This window comes from Triturus cristatus, chromosome 11 (assembly GCF_964204655.1).
Source record: "Triturus cristatus chromosome 11, aTriCri1.1, whole genome shotgun sequence".
Taxonomy (NCBI): Eukaryota; Metazoa; Chordata; class Amphibia; order Caudata; family Salamandridae; genus Triturus; species Triturus cristatus.
This window is the reverse complement of record NC_140594.1, coordinates 1,084,055,797-1,084,071,655: the sequence shown is the minus strand read 5'-3', so window position 1 is coordinate 1,084,071,655 and position 15,859 is coordinate 1,084,055,797. Positions and strand designations below refer to the sequence as shown.

The 15,859-nt window shown below is 40.1% G+C and overlaps 1 protein-coding gene across 7 annotated transcripts in view; it reads left to right on the top strand.

The window, feature by feature from the left end:
* FNDC3B (fibronectin type III domain containing 3B) overlaps nucleotides 1–6,643 on the top strand; it is a 561,687-nt gene extending 555,044 nt beyond the window's left edge. For all 7 annotated transcript variants that reach the window (XM_085635440.1, XM_085635435.1, XM_085635438.1 and 4 more), the window contains one exon: nucleotides 1,350–6,643. In XM_085635440.1, coding sequence (XP_085491566.1) covers nucleotides 1,350–1,661 — 312 coding nt within the window. In that variant the 3' untranslated portion in view covers nucleotides 1,662–6,643. The remainder of the gene's footprint in view (nucleotides 1–1,349) is intronic.
* Nucleotides 6,644–15,859: the final 9,216 nt, after the last annotated feature.

Below are 15,859 nucleotides of genomic sequence, written 5' to 3'. Positions count from 1 at the left end.
ATGGTGTTCAAACATCTGCCCATAAAAACATTCTGAAATGCTCCCCTGTCTCTGCTATAATGGGAACGCGGGTTGGCCCTTTATTATGCTGTATTTCATAGTTACCTATTTTTAATTATCAGTCTACTACAGGACATGTTTTTGTTTTCACCGTATCTCATTCTATATTTACTGAACAATGAAGTTCACACATCAAATGACACCATATATCAGTGTGTTGCATAAGGTTATCCACCTGCTGCTATTTCTACACAGCTACCAATGATAGGGTAAAATTCCAGTGGGCTTCTCAGTCTTTTATCACGCAGCAATTGATGCATCTGGAGTCATTGAAATAGAAGCATGGCAAGGATTTTTATTTTTAAGATTAGTTTTCCAGTTACCTATTTTAATCATATTGGCCAATCTGTAAAATTAATTTCCAACACGATTGACATAGACAAAGTATCATAGCAGAAAAAAGCATGCCCACATGCATCATAAAGTTGTATTTTGTGTAGGTACGACCAATGATAAATTTGTGGTATTCGTTTTTAAATAATAAAGACAATTTCAAAAATTGAGAATGTAAATCGATGTGACTCTAACTTTAAAGTGGCCTTTCAGAATCTTCTGTATATTTATAAATCTCAGCTCATTAGTACAAGTACTCATCTGTAAAGAATGATTGGAGCAAAATGGTCTCTTTGCCTCCATTGAGGGTGCTAAGCCTCATGTCAGTTGATGCATACTTTATTTATTTTTAAGTACTGGTGGTAGGACCAACTCTGACTTATGACTTTCCTATTCATATTGGTTTATATTTGGAAAAGAGTAGCATACATTTTCTTTAGGAGAAGCTTTAGCTTTGTATGTTATTATGTGAAGCTCTATTGTAAGACCCCAAAATCTTTCATTGAAATAAATTAACTCTAAATGTGTGTGGGTTTTTTCTAGTATGTTGCTGTTACGACCCACATGCAGTTAAATGTTAGAGATGCTGCCAAACCTAATTACTTGTAGCATTCCATGTGCTTCTTAATGTGGCTTTATGAGTACATCAGGTAGGGAAATTGGATACAGCCAACAGTGGTTTGCTGTGTTAGGTGCTGTACATCTTTATCTTTTCAATATATTATTGATTTTACTTATTAGTCTTTCCTTTCCCCCCCTTATTGATATTTGGATGTTTTATGTACTGTTTATATGTTTTGGGATTGAAGTTTATATTCTGTAGGGATGAAGCGTATCCATTTGCAATGTTTGTAAAACTCAATGTTGACATTTACATGTATAGTGTGTGCATTTGGAGGTGTATCTTGTGATGAAGCATGGCTTTAATTTGTGCTAATTTTATACTTTGTTTTAAGGTATACAAGGGAGAAGACACAACATTCCAAATCTCAGGCCTTCAAACAAACATGGAGTACCGATTCCGTGTGTGTGTATGCCGACGATGCTTGGATACATCCCAAGAGCTCAGTGGACCTTTCAGCCCATCGGCTTCTTTTCTGTTGAGGCGGAATGAGATCATGCTAGCAGGAGCATTGGGAAGTCATGATGATTTGAAACAGAAGAGCAGAATCCCTACTGATGAACAATTTGCGGCCCTCATTGTTGTTGGATTTGCAACGTTGTCCGTTTTCTTCGCATTTATATTACAGTACTTCTTTATGAAGTAGTCAATCTGAAAACCAATTGAGGTATACATCGAACTAATGCTGCGCATTATAATCCAAACAGTTATTGAGATGTTCTTTTTTCTGAAACTCTTTTCTGCTTTACTTTTTATATAGTTATAATTTTACAGTCCTAACAAGAAAGATCAGTGTTTTGATGCACCTTTTTGTAATGCCGAACCAGGTAGGTCTCCGACTGGATCTAAGTGTAAACCAGATACCAAAAGCAAGTGTTTTATTTTATATTATGTTAAAATTCTAAGGAATTTGATATTTTCTATTGGAGCAATTGTAGCTGCTCGCGTTTCAACAAAGAAATTATTGACCTGTCACTTTTGTTTTCACTCTTATCATTCTGTAAACATATTCACTAGTTTGTATATTGATAGAGATTAGCATTAAGTAATAGTGTACAGTAAAAAGTGTTTCAAATATTGCATATGATTTATTCGCTACAATACATTTTACCTTATTTTATGGTAGTCTCAACAATGGTCACTTAGTTATTTAACTATTTTATGCTCATCTAACACACAATGTGTAGCCACCTTTTAATAATTTGTCATTCGAGTTTTAACACTATAAACTTACATGTGCAAAATCAAATAACCAAAATGCATATCAGTGGTAAATCACTGTAGGTTTTAACCCAGTGTGTTCTTCAGAATAATTTTAAGTAAGAGGGCATTGTGCAATAGTTAGCTAGTTCCCATGTTCGGCTGTTTAAGAAGCTGCTTTTAAGTTGTTTGTCTGCCTTTTTTCTGTGTATAATTTCCCCAGAGCTAATCACTAACGTATTTTGGTCCTTTAGGTGCTAGCTCTTTGGTATACCTTGAACTGGTATCTCTGTCTCCCCTTTCCTACATATATAAAGTTTATGCAACTATTGTAAACTAGTTCATTTGAGTATTGAAAGTCAAGTTTTGAAGATGCATTTCTGGTATGATAACGTATTAGGTCCACTGATTTATTACAATACTTACAAAAGAGAAGATTGTAATGTCATAATCTTTTGTGTTACGGCCATTTCTTTTTAACCTATGTGGAAACCTAAGTATCATAAATGCATTATTTGGTTATTCCATTTAAGTGAATAGCACCTCAAAGATGGATATTAGCTGGAGGTGCATAAATAATTCCAAAAGGGTGCAACAATCACAAAATGTATACCCCTTTTATTTTTGTATATTTGTGCTGCTTTATATTGCATTGTCAGCGCTTTTTTGTGCTCTGTTGTCTATGATATGGTGTCCTGTATTAGCATAATCTTCCCATTTACAAAATCATGGGAACTCTACAATACTTTGTTTTAGGTTTATTTATACAGTATACTGCATTCAGTACTTTAAATGCCAATTACAGTGCAATCTTTTATTTATTGTGAAAACGATATGTGTACCTATGTACTAATTTCCCCCCTGTAGCATGTTATATTTCGTCTGTTTTTATTGTTGTATTCTAGGTCATCATTTACAAACCTCTCAGCATTCCTAGTATTAACCCCCTGATATTTTCATGCATTTTAAAGATGGGAGCATCTAGTACATTCAAAGCCAAAACATTACCAGTGATTGAGAAGTTTACATGTATCCAGAAACATAATCATCTCTTACAATGGAAACGTCTGTGTGCCTATATAAATGTAGCATATAATTGAAAGGTCCTATATTTTGATATTGCCTATAATTAGTTTATTTTGAGCTTAGCAAACTAATTGCATCAAGTGAAATATAGATAGATATTGTTTTGCCAAAATAATAACTTTACTTTTTTATGTCTTTTGTGATACGACTCTGCAAGTGGTATTTTGTGAGCAAAGTTTGTACAAGGTGTTTTTATGGTTCAACATTTTAAAACCAACACAGTTGTGTTTTATGTTTATTCCAACCTGTCTGTCTTTAAATGGTTCGGTAGAGTAGTTCTCAAGCAATGGTGCTTCATGAAGTACAGAGTATCACATTCTTATTTTTGATTTCAAAGGTCAAAGTACAGTTACTGGGACAAAGAATATATTATGAATCAGTGATTACTCATGTACATAAGCAAAATAAGTTTCTGAAAACCTTTGAGTTAGTTGTTGATAAACTGAAATTTAAACTAATATTAAACTGAAATGTCACTGTGATAAGTGGACTTCTGACCAACAGAGTGTATTGAAGAAAAGGCAAAGTATAAAATAACAAGTGTGTCATAAAAAAGTCAGTTTTTAAGACTAAAAAAGCAGTTGAACTAAAAACTGTCTCACAGTTTTAGATCAAACTATGAAAAGATTGTTCTATAATATTTGACACCGAATTCACAAGTGTATTTACTATAGTTAAGACTATATTTTTCACAGTTATAGCAAGTGCAATTGAAACCTTGAAATGGCCCATTGGCTATGAAAAGACAAATATCTTATAAGTCCCATGAAATATGTATTTCTACTTTGCATAGGAAAGAGCTTTCTCAAAACAGGTCTTTATTATTTTAATTGTTATGTTTGAGAACAGTATTTCTGTATATTTATGGTAATGATTTTAACTTCTATATGATACATATAGAATGTTCTACAATGTGAAATCGGTTTGTCTTCCATTAACTAGGCCAGTTTGTCCCATGCTCATTGCTCTCCCATGAAATTGCCTTTTCTGCTCATTGAAACATTTTGATCTTCAATGGAAACATATTTGTACCACAAAAGGTTAACTTGACTAGCTTTTTGCAAACCCCTGCACCTTTGGATTCCAAAAGTGGTCTACAATTGATGCCAGCTGCGTTTTAAACTTTATTATCTATACAGGCCACCCAGGGTGTTAGTGCTTTCAATATGCAGAAACCTTTGCATAACCTTAAGGCCGTAAGTTTATAATGCATCTGAGCCCAGAAACCATCCACCTCTGGTTCCATTAGAGTGGGCTGTAACACCTATTTTTAAGTGGAAAGAAACATCTTAGTTTCCATTGTGTGCTACATAAGTACGTGATATATTTCATATTACTGTAATTACCATATTATACCTTGCAGAAAAGAAGATTGTGAAAACTGACATGCTGAGCACGGTTCACATTTCTACACATTTAAGATAGGGATACTCAAACTAGTTTATCTTTCCACCTTGGATTTCCCACTGAAAGACGTGTTCGCCATTCAGATCATTTCAAAAGTGCCTTCTGTAAGACTAATGGCTGAGTATGGGATAGGTCACCATTTTTCCGTCTCTTCTTCAATCTTAATCAAACATCAGATCTTTACCGAAATCAGTAGAAAATCCTTTTGTTGTTTTTTTCAGCACCCAATTAATCCTGCTTAGAAGACCATAAACTGTGACCAGGGTATTAAGAGGGCTTTCACTTTCCACATTAACTGAACTGGAAGGATGAGTCCGACTGCCAAATATTTCTCTTGCACATTGCTCTTCTCAAAGAGAAATTCTCACACCTCTTCTTCTCAAGGAGAATTTCCCCCACCTCTTTTACATCGGAATGGTCTTGTACACATGATTCCATTGAGACATCCAAAATACGTCCTGGCCTGATACATTTAAATCCCATGATCCTCTTAGGACCCAATAAAATGATCTAAACCAAGTAATTTTGGAAGTGGGCAAAGCATGTGCAACTACAGAGGAGTAGTTTCTTGTCAGTGTATTGACAGTTTTTGAAAGATTTTCAAATGACTTGTTGAGTGTTAAACAGTTGTTACATTAGGTGTCTTTAATGTAAAACCACTTGTACCTTTTGGGTGAATTATTCCTTCCTAAAGTACCTAGTACTTCATAAAATTGTATACAATTACTTACTTCTGATTGTGAACATGTTTCATAAATGTTAGTCCAGCATTTCAATTTACCACAGTCTGCTTTATATACCTTCTTGTTAGGCTGCTCCATATGTGTCAAAATGATGAAAGCAATTGTTTACTTTTGCTTTTTAAGTACAGTTGGCATTTATTACATTTCAGTCACATGTAATTTTAATACATTTACACTCTGAAATAGCTCTCTGATCAGTTTTCCGCTGAACAGAGTGGGCATCATATCTGGCCATATGATACATACATGTGATTGTCAACAGTAAATGTCATTAGATTTATAATGTCATGACTTTACCAAGTAATTGTTCATTTCCTCTCTGTAGTAGCAGTTTCCACATCTTGGGACTTCATTAGACGTGATGTTCCTTCTCTCTATCTCAGAAACTTACTGCTTCAGATGAATGACTGCTTTGAATCGTAGTGAAGCTGTTCAGCACAGCACAATGTCGGAAACTCCAAGGGTGCAACAGTTTGGACCGATGAGATGTACTTGCATACTTCAGTGGTCCATGATACAATTGTGTACGCCTAAAAAATCCATTGCAGCGTGTATGTATATATATATATATATATATATATATATATATATATATACACACATACACACACACACACACACACACACACACACACACTTAAGGTTAAATGTTGTGCCTGAAAGCATTCTGTTGACCTGCTTTTCAGATAACCTAGGAAAGTAGGTTTAAACAATTCTAATGTTCTGACTTTGCCTCCTTGTGCCATAGTACGTCATTGGATAAAAATCCCTGTGCTCTTATAAAATGCGTAAACATTGATAAAAATATTTTTTATATTATCTGCCTTTCATGTTGTAAACTTGAACTGCAATTTTTTAAATCTTGTCTTGTCAGTAAATGTCAAAATTGACAGGCGTCTCGCTTGAATGTGTATGAAGGTATCCTTGCACAATTCTATAAATTGAAAAAAAAAAGTTTTTTTTACCTCACAGTTGGGCGTACATTCCAAGGTTGTCAACAAAAAGAAAAAATAATCATATGTGTTCTTGTATTGTATATTTTAGACTATTTCATATGCATTGTATTAAAACTGCCATATAAATTTTAATGTATAGATTTTGCAAATACAGTACTATGCTATGTATGTAAGACTTAACTGTATCTGTAGTGTATATGTAATATATTTATGCCCAATAAATGTTTACTTCTTTATCATGTCTTCATGCATTTTCAGTTGATTTAAAGTAAATATAAAGATGAATTGTGAAAATACTTATTTCATAGTTGTTAGGCCCTAGAGAGAGGTGTTGCTTTCCTCTGCCAAGATTTAGCCACTCACCTGCCACTTGCACAATCAGAGCTGATGTGGGGTACCACAAATCAGATGGAAAGATCACTACCTCTGCACCTACCGGTGGACTGCCCTACACCCCCATGTTAGACTGGGGTGGTGGTACCTGCTGCCCAGTTGAAGCATGGCCTGGCAAGGAAGGAAAATGGTTGTGGATTGGGTTTTTGGGTTACGGAGTGCTCAGGAAATCTTCCAGACTTAAAGGAACTTCTGTATTTGTCCAATTAACATTCTTGGGGTGCACAGTCACACCCTGATTAATACAAACATTGGCAAAGATAATGGATCTTGAATATGCAAGAGCTATTGACTATGCCGATGTGTTTTGGCCATGTTGTACATCAGCGTGGCTGCGGTTCAGCATGGCTAACAGTTAGTGGCGTAGAGGAGAAATGAGTGTCATAGAGTGGAGTGGCATAGAGTGTTGTGTATTGGAGTGGCATAGAGTGGAGTCACTTAGCATGGCATACAGTAAAGTGGCGTAGAGAAGAAAGAGCCTGATATTTGACCTCGGTCTTTGAATGCACAGCAAATGTGAGAAGATCAGAATTAGATTTGTAGGCCCGTTTACAGAAAGGTGTTTTAGAAAAACAAGGGAACCCAATTTATGATCAGGTACCTTGGGTACAGAATGTTTTAAAGGAACAACTGTCCCTAACAAGGAAACATTTGCAGAAATGTTTTATGTATAGAAATATAATGCTGTCTATTTTTAGCTGTCCAACTGGACATAATCGTTTAATGCAAAGAATTAAAGGAAACATACCAGTGGGAATATGTAGAACATTAAAAAGGGAAGAGCTCAGGCATTACAAGAAAAACAAAACATCAATTTGGCCAGCAAACACTACATTAAAGCACCCTAGCGCATACTAATAAAAAATATAAGGTTGTGTTAGAGTGCAAGAAGTCGACGGCGTTTCGATTCATTTAACACAATACTGAGATCATCTTCAGGGCAAGACAATTAGTGCCTGAGACAGATGCCTGTTAGAGTCAGGGGCCTGTAATTAAGGTGAAGGCTGTGGCTAAAACAAAGAGATGATGGAGAAGGAATCCTGGATCCGGTTTAATGCAAAATGGTTCAGGGAAAAATCCACGTTACTGGTATGAGCAGTATTCATGAGAAGATCGAAAATTGAGAAAGCCTAGAGTCGAGCGATCAAGGAGTGGGGGAGTGTCCGGGGGTCCAACTGAGGAAACCAATAGTTACAATCAAAGAGTCAGGGGGTATTCCGCACTCCAATTGATGGAGTTAACACATGGTAAATTTGAGTGGCCTTACAGGAGGTTTGAACTAATAATTTGCTTGCTTATTCCTGTGAATCAATCAATACAGGATTTGTAAAGCGTGACAATTCACCCATTGAGGGTCTCAAGGCCTGAATTGTAGGCACAGGGAGATTAAGTGGTTTGCCCAGAATCACAGAATGTTGATGCAGAGACTAGAACCTAGTTCCCACACGCTCAGGCTGTTACGCCACATCCTCCATATCCTGTAACCATTAATTACAGACGTCAGATCTGCGCCAAAAGATCCAAACAAATCAGTGAGTCTTAATTTAATGATAGTAACTTTTACCAGTAATCAGCAAATTTACTTTGGAATGTAGAAGATTTTGAGCATTGAATTGCCTTTTGGTTTATCTCTAAGTGTTATGGTGGTCTTAGAACTGCTGCCATGGTATTGCAGCATTTACACATAGTGTCAGGTGCTGGAGCTCTCACTTGTAGGAGTAGTACCTTACACCATGTAGGTTGTGTGGTTGGAAGTGTGTTGTCTTTGTTTTGAACCTATGTTGGGAGTGTTTCTATACCGTTGTGTGATAACCACATAGGTTTGGTTACCGTTTTGTAGGAAGCAGTGCTTAGCTGTGTGATTGATGGAGAAGTCTGGGAGAGAGGCATGCAATGTATGGTGTTCTGTAAGGTAGAAGCTTTGATTTGGCTGTTTTTGTGCTACTACAAAGTAGCAAAAAAGGCTACTTTTTTACCATTCTACATCAGTGTTGCAGTTAGGCACCAGGTACTCTTACCTTTGACCCATTCACTCATCCTGTTTAGTCCCACTGATTCTTATGGTCGCTGTCTACATCCATCCGTCTTCCCGTTATTCTGCTTTGCCTTGATATTTGATTGCTTTTACTAGTGTTTAGTATGGTTCTCTGTATTATCAATGCTGCAGAATCAAACAGTAGTCAATAAATGTCTCAGCAGCATGTGGTTGCGCTATACCATAAAGATCAATGCTGCTGTTTTTATAAAATCCCAAACAGCTGACTGATATCAACCTGGTACTTAACTAGACCTTGGAATGCAATGCTTTTCCTCATGTAGCAGAGATAGCTGGCTTCTCAGACTGATATGTTGACTCATACATATTGTGCTCAACATTAATAACAAACCTAGAGAGCAGAACATGACCTCATTCCAGCTTTCAGATGTTTGATAGAAGGACTGGGCTGCCTGCATCATCGGGAAGTCTGTACTCGAAACCAAGTTTATCTGTCAGACTTAGCCAGAATCTTCAAAACACCTGGCTTGATATGAGATGTTGATTAAAGTATACCAGGCCTCCTGCCAAGAGGCAACAAGTTTAGTGCATATGAAAAGTAGGCGCTTCTATGGCAAGTCAAACTCCTCACTTTACAGTAATGGACAATACCACGAGAAAAAATATGCCAAAGCTGAGAAACAACTGACAAACGCTGAGGCTGAGGATGAACTTCAAATATTCCATCGGAGGCCACTTGATAAACAATAGTAATAGACTTCCCACACCAGTCTCCTCATCTGAACCCTTCATACAATTAAACAAGCAGAGAGGCCACCTAAGAGGATGAACATTATGCTTCAATCAAAAGTACATGAATTGTCCTCCCCGGTAGCTCTGTCACCTTAAATGGCACCAGGTTTGACTTGCTGAGCAGCTATGTCATTACAGATGGCGTGGCCGGAACCTCAGCTGTTTTAAGGACCTTCAACAATTTATCCTTAGACAGAACTTTAAGCAGACATAGATGTCCTTCAAGATTTTTTACACTAGATATCATGCATAGAAATGAGAACTCTAATATATGAGCCAAGAAACGCAAGATGTACAAATGAAATGATTGAAAATAACCTTAGCACACTGAACTTTTCAGGTGCTTGCCCATTTGATTACAACCCACATTCACTAGAACCTACTAGAGTCAACAAGGAAGCTTTCACAAATAGAGCTTTAATATTCTCTTTAACCCCTTCCCCGCTCATGACGGAGCCGCTCCGTCATGAGCCACGGTGGCCGTGTGCTCATGACGGAACGGTTCCGTCATGTCACGGCCGTTGGCGGCCGCTCCGCCTACGCGGCGCTGTTTCCCCGACAACGCAAATGGGCGGAGTCATGACGGAACCGTTCCGTCATGAGCACAGCTCAACCGTGGCTCATGACGGAGCGGCTCCGTCATGAGCACAGCGCTGCCCCCCCGCACCCCCCAGCGCTGCGGCGGAATTCCCGCCGCAGCGAAAGGGTTAAAGCATGGACTTCTAGATGCTGCTATCATTATAAATTGTGTAATACAGCTTGCTCTCCCATTACCTTTCTAATATCGCCACAATTGTGGGCTTCAGAAAGAAGAATTCATATTGTCTCAAAGAAGAACCTAATTATTAGGGTTTCTATCTCTTGAACCTAATGAAAAAAGCAAGATTAAGTACATAATTTTAGATGTGCTACAAATACTTTCCGGATATCATAGATACTACCTTAAACCTACAAAGTAGATGTAGGGCTTGATTAGGAGCTTTGTGGTGGGTAAAGTAGTCACACAGGCTAGAATTATCCTGTCCACCTTATTAAAATTGTCATAGCATATGCAATAAGGAGGATGTGACACCTCACTTTTGTGACAAAGTAACCTGTACGCCAAACTCAAAATCAGGCACTTAATCTGTCTGACAGAGCTGGTTACACAAAACTTCACGGACATTCCCATTAGACTACTCGGATCATTTTCCTAGGCCTGGAATATAGAATAGATGGAGGGGCAAGTTGTTATAACATCTTTCTAGGGATTTTTTTAAACAATTTTTAATATGTTTGTCCACATTATAATTATGTAATGGACACAGGTAATCATATCAATACTGTTATGTTAATTGTACACAGGTGTTCAGTGTTACCAGAACTCCTTATAATTATCAGTGTAAAACAGGGACCTGTGTGAAAGGAGACTGCATAAGACAAACAATACTTTCTACTAGGCTAAGTCCCACACGTGTTATGACAAGAGACATATGGCTTGATTTAGAGTTTGACGGATGGGTTACTCCATCACAAACTTTACCAATATCTCGTCTGCTGTATTACAATTGTCTTATTTCCCATGGCACATGTTTGTGATGGAGTTATCCATCTGTCGAACTCTAAATCATTGTGGACTGTGGCCAATTTGATTATCTGCAGTCCTTCTTTTTATTGATGACAAGTTACACACCTCAGATATTTTACTTACAATAGCAATCAAGTGAGCACCGCTTGTTAACTTTTACAATAAACACATTGCCTGATTACATCTCCCAATTAATACACACAGGAGGAGTCTTGTTGCTCTACAATGGGTCATCCCCATATCTCTGTCTCGGGGCTCACATATGCCTCCCCTATAATTAATCCACTTCTTCCAAATCTGCGTCCATTTATTTGGACACCCTCTAGACTCGTACACCATCCTCTCTGTCAACATGCACCAGTCCAGGTCGTTCCCCCACTTTGTGATGGACGGTGGATCTTGCGCCCTCCACAGTCTTGCTATGTTTCGCTTTCCAATTGTCATACCAAGAGCCACCCATAGTTTACCTTTGGTGCTTAGATCAGTGGGCCCCATATATTCAGAAGACACAATTTAATATTATAGTCAATCTCACAACCCATCACTTCTGCCATACAGGTCGTAATCTCGGTCCAATAGCCCTGTATATATGTACATTCCCAGATTGTATGAATAAAAGTCCCCTCTTGTCCACACTTCCTCGAGCATCCTGGCTCCATTCTGCAGCCCATTTTCACCATTGCAGAGCCCGCAAGATAGATTCTGTGAAGCACTTTTAATTGCATCAGTCTCAACCTAGATGATATAGCTACCCATTCGTCGTCCTCCAGCCCCGCCAAATCATATTCCCATTTGGATCGGAGCCGGAGGAGGGGATCAGACATATTAATAATTAGTTTCTTATAAGTTAGAGTAATGGCTTTCTCTGGCATATATTCATCTAAGATTCTATCTTCTAGTGGGGAGGATTCGGGTGGTGTCTCTCCCCCAACTATTGTCGTCTGCAGTGCATGTTTAATCTGCATGTACCTGAAATATTCGGTGCTGGCCAGATCATATTCCCTCTGCAATTGGGAAAAAGTGACCACTTCTCCCGCTTTCCAAAGATCTCCAACCCTAGAGCTGCCGATCAGATCCTAACGATCAAATCCTTTGGTTTTCCTGAGAGTGCCAAAAACCTCAGCGTCCCAAAGAGGAGTGGTGCGTGTTATCTTCCCCTTCCAAGCCAAGCTTTTCAATGCCAACCCCCATATCTGTACCGCATATAATGTGGGGCCAGTAAGTTTCAATTTAGTGGGTTTGTTATATAACATCCTAGTGAAATCCCCTCCTGGAAGCAACCATCTGTCCATTTGATATCCGGGATCTCCCGGGGGCCTATAGATAAACTGGTTAATTGCTGCTAGCTGAGCAGCCCAGTAGTATCGCTTTATATCGGGGAGTGCAATCCCTTCGTCGTACCACCCACAAGTGAGATTTTGAATGGATATCTTGGGTTGCCTATCTCCCCACAGAAGTTTCCTTTGGGAGCTCTCTATGGATCTGAAATAGTCTGCTCCGACCTGACAAGGCGAGTTTTTAAGTACATATAAGAAATAAGAAACGCGGCAAGGCCATCATCTTAAACAATGCCGCTCGCCCCCGAAGGGACAACGGAAGCGTTTCCCAGTGTTTAACATCCGATCTTAGTCTTTGTAGCGGGGGCAGGAGATTTTGCTCACAGAAGAGGGCAAGATCTTTCCAAACGTGAATCCCCAGGTACTTAAAACTTGTTTTTGCTTCAGTGATGGGGATACCCTGTGGCAGTGTAGGTGTTTTGCCACACAAAACATAAATGACCGATTTGGACCAATTTATGCTATAGCCAGAGCACTTCCCAAAAGCTATAAAAGTATGCATTGCTCTATTCAGGAAGGCACTGGGTGACGCCATATATAGCAGTATATCGTCCGCGTATAGCGATATACGGTCCTCCCATTCCTCCGCCCACCTGAGCCCTATGATAATCAGATCCTTCCGTATCCACATTGCCAAGCAGCTCCAACATAAGGGCAAAAAGCAGCGGAGCAAGGGAACACCCCTGCCTGGTTCCTCTCCCGAGGGTAAACATTGGGGATATGCAATTATTTACCACCACCTGAGCCAATGGGTTCTTGTACAGTAGATGTATCCAGCTCAAAAAACTTGGGCCAAATCCCAATTTCCTGAAAACATATATGGGCATATATGGGCATTCAATCGTGTCGAAAGCCATGGCGGCATCCAAGGATAGCACCACCGCGTCTTTTCGTATTGTATGGACTCGAGCCAGCACTCCATAGAGCTGTAGCAAATTAAGAGCAATGTTTCTCGCAGGCATGAAGCCGGACTGGTCCGGATGTACCAGTTTGGTAATAACTGGTAGCAATCGGGTGGCCAGTATTTTAGCTAGGATTTTTGCTTCCGCGTTGAGCAATGATATCGGTCTGTATGAGGAGGTTTTGTTTTTTGGCTTACCACTTTTGTGAATAACCACAATGTTTGCTAATCTCTGATCTAGCGGAAGAGCTCCCACCTCTCTGCTCTCCTGAAACATAGCTGTAAGGTAGGGTGCAAGTCTGCTGGGAGCGAGTTTGTATAATTCAGTGGGCAAACCATTTGGGCCCGCTGCCTTGCCCAAGTGCAAGTCTTGTATTGCGTTTTCTACCTCAGTAGCGATCAGCTCCTGTTCTAATTCATTTTGGTCATCGTCAGAGAGTACGGGTAGGGAAATGTCTTTCAGGATTTCGTCCGACTCTTCTACCATATATGTCGATTGGGGACTATAAATTTGGGCATAGTAACTTCCAAATATGTTTGCAATATCTTGCGGCTTAGTGTACAGGTTGTTAGATTTATCGCTGAGTTCCACCAGTACACTACTGGCTTGCTCTCTGCGGTCCAGCCATGCTAATAATTTACCAGCCTTATCCCCCACCTCGTAAATTCTACTAAGAGTTGCCCTGCGTTGTACTTTGGCAGCATCTGTGGCTTGGGCCACATATTCTTTTGTTTTTAATTTCAAGGAGTGTCTGACTTCTTCTGTACTAGTTTCTCTTAACTGACTTTCCAATAACAGTATCTCTGCTTCAAGACTTGCCATTACTGCCTGCTTTTCTTTCTTAGTGCCTGCAATCAGTGAGACGGCATGGCCTCTGACCACTGTTTTATAGGCCTCCCATAGCGTCTGAGAGGATTCCACAGATTTTTTGTGTTCACTGAAATAAAGATCAGTTTCTTTCACTAGCTTTTCTCTTATCGTGGGATCTTTGAGATACCATGGATTTATTGGGGCTACCCTTCCAACCTGTGGCTCCCCCTCCTCTATCAGGGCCCAGATAGGCAAATGGTCTGATATTCCCCAAGCTAGGTGTCTCACCTCTGTAACCTGTTCTAGCTGATCCGCTTTTGTGATTATATAGTCTATTCTGGACATGCTGCGGTGGGCATATTGCTGCTCCATGGGGAGTCCCATTGCCTCCATGAAATTATGTATCTGTGTACAGGCGGTAGGTGTTTTGGGGGCCGGCGATCAAGATTATCTGAAACAATTGAATTAAAATCCCCCCCCCCCCCCACAAGGAGTCTTCCCTCCGGCAGAGCGAGCAGTAGATCTCCTAGGTCACCAAAAGCTGTGGCATGGAGGCCAGGAGGAATATATACTGGCACTAAGTTCAAGATGCGTCCTTCCCTTTTCCCCGAGGTCATGACAAGGTCGTGACAAATCTCCCCAAGTGTGGTCAATCACCAACTGGAGGCTTTTGCGCACCATTATGCCCACGTCCTGTGATCCAGCTCCGAAAGCAGAGTGTGCCACAAGCCGGAAGCCCCGTCTGGTCGATGCCTTGCATGCATTTCCCAACAAGTGGGTCTCCTGGAGTAAAACCACATCCGCCAAATGTTGCTTTATATACTGTAACACAATGCCTCTATTTATCTTATCGCCAAGGCCGTTGATGTTCCAGGATAACAATTTAAGTCCCTGATTTAATAATGGATCCATTGCTAATTACAATGACAGTATATGTGGTGCCTTGAGTCTGCTCAGGCCAGCCACCATCCTGATATGGCGCATTCAAATAAGGGGCATTTCTTTTCTTGTGTCTCTCAGTGCAAGTTGTGTGAGTCCAAGTAGACTGATCTGTCGTACCCTGCCATCGGTGTGTAAACTAAACGAAAAACTTAACAAACTGCCCGTTTCCCCATGTCTGTCAGAGCTTATAATTGAGTACATCGTCCTACGTTTCACGTCAACAGTGCCGGAGTTGCTTTCTGACAGTAAACCCACCCCCCCAACAATTTCCCTTACCCCACCCCCCTCCCTGCATGCGGGTATTTGAACCTCCCGCCTCCCCCACTCTGCAGAGCGGCTATCGCCCACCCTGGTAACTAGTGGTGCGTGGAAGAGCCACCCACCCGTTCAACAACAACTATCAAACAAGCATTGGCTGCGCGACACGATCTGTGGGGGGAAGTGGGGAGGGGGGAGGGGAGGGGGGAGAATAACTGGTGTGAAATAGCAGCAGGGAAGGGGGTGGAGAGGAGGCTATGAGGGAGAACGACGTAAAGCCATATGGCTCCTTTGCGCGTGTGCACGCCTCGTGCACTGTAGCTCTATGCCAGCGGTAGCACTTTGAAAAGTCCCTTACAAAATGTCTCACCGAGCCAGCGCATGCGCTGGGCTCAGCGAGACCTAAAAAGGGGGGAATCTTACTTAATTAGAACTATGCCGAAAATCCGATCCGT